Source organism: Manacus vitellinus, unplaced genomic scaffold (assembly GCF_001715985.3).
Source record: "Manacus vitellinus isolate BGI_N305 unplaced genomic scaffold, ASM171598v3 scaffold_46_pilon, whole genome shotgun sequence".
Lineage (NCBI taxonomy): Eukaryota > Metazoa > Chordata > Aves > Passeriformes > Pipridae > Manacus > Manacus vitellinus.
In genome coordinates this window covers 3,229,577-3,234,089 of record NW_021940578.1, presented here as the reverse complement: position 1 = coordinate 3,234,089, position 4,513 = coordinate 3,229,577, and the positions used below count along the sequence as shown (strand labels likewise).

The 4,513-nt window shown below is 42.5% G+C and overlaps 2 protein-coding genes across 2 annotated transcripts in view; both read left to right on the top strand.

The window, feature by feature from the left end:
• Positions 1-3,448, top strand: part of TNFRSF8 (TNF receptor superfamily member 8) — a 15,469-nt gene extending 12,021 nt beyond the window's left edge. Inside the window, exon 9 of the mRNA XM_029962390.1 lies at positions 1,167-3,448. Coding sequence (XP_029818250.1) covers positions 1,167-1,405 — 239 coding nt within the window. The 3' untranslated portion in view covers positions 1,406-3,448. The remainder of the gene's footprint in view (positions 1-1,166) is intronic.
• Positions 3,449-4,139: 691 nt separating this feature from the next.
• Positions 4,140-4,513, top strand: part of TNFRSF1B (TNF receptor superfamily member 1B) — a 12,477-nt gene continuing 12,103 nt past the window's right edge. Inside the window, exon 1 of the mRNA XM_029962389.1 lies at positions 4,140-4,163. Within this exon, the coding sequence (XP_029818249.1) occupies positions 4,140-4,163 (24 nt within the window). The remainder of the gene's footprint in view (positions 4,164-4,513) is intronic.

Sequence of the window (4,513 nt, the reverse complement as noted above, 5' to 3'; positions counted from 1 at the left end):
TTTTTTTTCCCCTTCTCTCTTGTTTTTCCAGTTTTTCAGCCATGTCACATAATGTCATTCCAAGATTACCAATAAGATGCAAAGTGTTCAAATCTGCTAATAAAGACTGGAGCTGAATCTCCAGAATCTTTGACACACAAATATCTATTCATCTGAATATAACACTTTTTTATTTTCATGTTTGCCTTAGTCACCTATGAATCTGACAGAAAATTCTCTTCTTCCTCCTATTCATTCCAGAAGATGTAAATTTACACAAGAAATTTGAAAACCAAAAATATATCAGCTGGGAAATGATGTTCTGAGTGGGAGTGGTAGTTCACATCACTAAACTACCATTTGCTTCTCTGGGGTTCACATTAATAGCTGGAAATGTGTCTCCCATGTATTCCCATGAAGTCTTTGACCATGGCACAGGGTGGGAGATAAAGCCAGGCAAGGGAGCTCACTGAGGGGGAGAATTGTTACCTGAGGCATTCTGGCAATGTTTCCAATTTTGAGGTTATTTGAAAGTGTTATTTTTCATATTACAAGAGCTGACCTTTCCTTACGAAATGAGCTTTCTGTTTTTACTGTGAGTGATGGATTGGGATGAATGTGATGATTTGACTTACCATATCCAAATACCTCCAAGCAATTGTGACCTGCAGTGTCTGACCTGCAGCATCCTTCTGAATTAAGTGCAGTGGTCCAAGCCATTGCAAAGGCCTTATTTACCTTTTTGTGAAGGAGTATGTATAACAAGGTGGACACAGAGTTCAAATCTATCCCAGAAAATTTTGCAGTTTATTCTCAGCTGGAAAGAATGTCATTTCTTTGCTGGTCTTAAGACCCCAGAATTTCTGTACAGTGCTGATCCCTGCCCAAAGGCTGCTTTCAATGCAGGTGGTGTTGTTTCTTGAAACAGCAGGGAAATAAACCTTGGATTCTTTATATCTAGGTGCCAATTAATTGCTTCTTCTAGCAGGCTTTTGTGAGTATCTTCTGCCTTTTCTGCTCTGTCCTTCTGCTGTAGTCCTAGCTCAGTGGCTTCATCCCATGGAAGCTCAATCTACTTGATCTGGAATGCCCAGAGTCCTAATAAAAAATGTTGTGTGATAAGGAGCCATCTCTGGGGCCAGCAGTGGTTGTTCACTACCCTCAGCACTACTTTTTTCCTTCCTCAGAAAAGCTCTACATCATGAAGGCCGACACTGTTATCGTGGGGTCTGTTGCAGAAGTGCCCGGTGGCAAAAACTGCCCTGCCAGAGGATGTGAAAGCAACACCCAGGAAATCATGGAAGAGGAACTGGGAATGCACTACCCAGAGCAGGAAACAGAGTCCTTCCCAGGGAACGATGTAATGGTTCCCGTGGAAGAGGAGGGAAAGGAATTCCACCACCCCACCACCGCCACAGAAAAGTGACAACCCATGGAGATGATGAGCTACAGGAACACCCAGTGTTACACTAAGTCTGACTCTGTGACAAGTGCCTTGGGTTATTGGGAGACTCCTGGAAAACACTGAAACACACTCAAACAAGGAGAGCTAGAACCTCCTTCATCTACCAAATGACAGGAGTATCCAAACCGTTGGCCCGCATAGCTGACGTCAAATATTCCTCTTTCCCTCTCTCTCCCAATATTATGCTGGAAACAAATTTGAATCAAAGCTGCACAATTCAGAGGACATCTGGATGTCAGCTGAAGTTTCACAGCTTGCTTTCTCTGCATGAAGGAATGGATTGAAACCTATGTCTGGCTACTTCTATTAGCTATGAAAATCCTGGCCAGGGTTCCGAGTCAAACTTGAGATTCAGCCATGGAAGTCGTTGAATAGGTTGTTTTACTTCCAGTACTTCCAAATTTGTCACATATTTTGCAACATCTGGCATTTTCTTAAGGCCTCAACTCTTGACAGAAAGTGATGACAACTTCAGTTTTCCCTAGCACAAACAACTCTCAGGATTGTGGACTTCATGGTTTTTTGAGGAAATAGGATCAAAAGGTGCCACACAGGCTCAGGAAACAGAAGGCAAATAAAACTAATTGAAGTCCACTGTATTTCAGGCCATTCTTTCTAGGTTTTGAAGCCTGATTCATGTTTTTGACTACTTCAAATCATCACTAAGTGTATGAAATGGCCTTTTCTGATGGAAACTCGCTGAATATTTGATTATTGGATGAACTACAGGTTTAACCCGGTGTGGAGCCTGTAAAAAGGGAAATGAAGGAAAACTGTTTTTCTACAGAAAGAAAAGACTGAAAAAGAGGCACAGCAATTATTTCCTATAAAATTGTTAATATCTACTTGGTTTAGAATTGTTCAGCATCATCAGGGTGACACTGATTTGCATATGCTTTAAAAACAAAGTTGTTTTGTGGTCGACTGGCTTGTGTTATGCTATTTTTCAGTCTTTCATGCTGCTTGTTCAGTAACTGTAAATGTAATAGTGCTGACTATACTTTTGCAGAGGACAATGGAAAATGAGCAAGATGATAAAGTGTGTCTTAATAGTCAAAAAAAGGAACCACAAAAACCATTGCTTGCTTTGCAGTTTTGCCCTGGATGAAGCACTGTAAAAACAGCTGTGCAGCTGCAATGACTTCTCTTAGAACACACAAAAGGAACATAAAGGCATAAAAACACCTTCTTGGGCCAGTCTAGGAGTATGAGCCCAACATTTTATCTGTGGCAGTTGCAGTCAGGGATGTCAGTTAGGAAGAGCACATCAGCCTGGCTAATATCTGCTGGCTAATATTCCTCACAGTTCTGCAGCAGCAGCTGGAATCGGATCAGGATGTCCAAGAGTTTGTCTGAGCCTTTACTATTCACTCATATTGCCACTAGTTTTTCTTCCCTCTTTTGAATTTCCTGGTACAATCTTTCCTCCATAAGCACCCATGGCAACAAGTTACAGGTACCATGCCCTGTGTAAAGAAGGACTTTTAACACTTTTAAACTGACCTTTTTATTTCAGTGAGTGCCACTAGTTCTTGTCTTACAGAAGTCAGTGGCTTGTTTTTGTTGGTTTGGGGGATTTTTGTTTGTTTGTTTGTTTGTTTGTTTTTGCAACAGAGTTGCTTTTGTGATTCTTGATTTTTGTGATTGTATCCTCCTCAGCCTCCAAGCCGAATTCCCATCTCCTCCTATTTCTCATGTAACTTAGATGCTCCACTGCCTTGGTCACTTCAGTTGACCTCTTCCACATCTACTTTAACTTCACTACATACTTCATTTTAGAAAACACCAATTTGTGAACCGACAAACTGAAGAACCACTTTCACCTGGCTGTGGTTGTTCAGGGCTGTTCTGCAATTACAGCTAGTTGTACCTCTCAGCTCTATATATAAATTAATGTTTTTTACTGGAACAGCTTTCTAGGTGAACTGTATGCATTGCAACCTGCTGGATGTGTTATAGCTGGTTTGTTTAATAATGCTGGTAATCTCTGAATTAAAAGTTACATGGATTTTAAGCCATGGCCATGCTTTTCTTGTTTGGTATGTAAATGTTTCATTGTTGATAATTTCAGTACCTGTATCAGTCACAGAAGAAATATTTTTGCAGAAGAAATATTTTTGCAAGAAAGCCACTTGAAGCTCATGAAGCTCTTAGTGGAGTGGAGTTTTTCTCAAGAGCAGAGCTGAATTTACAGTAAGTCTGTCTGTGCCGTCCCAGCAGTGTGTGACACACGAGTGGAGCAGTGGTGGCTACTAATGAATGCTGGGATGGGTATTAATAAATGCTGGTGTGGGTATCAATGAATGCTGGGATGGGTATTAATAAATGCTGGGATGGGTATAAATGAATGCTGGGATGGGTATTAATAAATGCTGGGATGGGTATAAATGAATGCTGGGATGGGTATCAATGAATGCTGGGATGGGTATTAATAAATGCTGGGATGGGTATTAATAAATGCTGGGGTGGGTATCAATAAATGCTGGGGTGGGTATCAATAAATGCTGGGATGGGTATCAATGAATGCTGGGATGGGTATCAATGAATGCTGGGATGGGTATCAATAAATGCTGGGATGGGTATCAATGAATGCTGGAATGGGTATCAATGAATGCTGGGATGGGTATTAATAAATGCTGGGGTGGGTATTAATAAATGCTGGGGTGGGTATCAATGAATGCTGGGATGGGTATCAATGAATGCTGGGATGCTGCAAAAGGTAAGTTCGTATTTTGGGGTGAAGTCCAGGAGATGATACAACTCAGGATATTCTATGAGTGGAGCACAAATAGGACTGAAGAGACCCTCCAGGGCAGTGGTCACAGCACCAAACCTCACAGAGCTCAAGAAGAGTTCGGATGATGCTCTCGGGCACATGATGTGACTCTCGAGGATGGTCCCGTGCAGGGCTGAGGGCTGGACTCGATGATGCTCGTGGGACGCCTCCAACTCGGCGTATTCTGTGACTGTGTGGTTCCCACACGGCGAGACTCTCCCGCGAGCAGCTCCGGTGTGCGGGCCCTGGGCAGCACCGCGGTCCCATCGCGGGGCCGGTCCCACCGCGGGGCC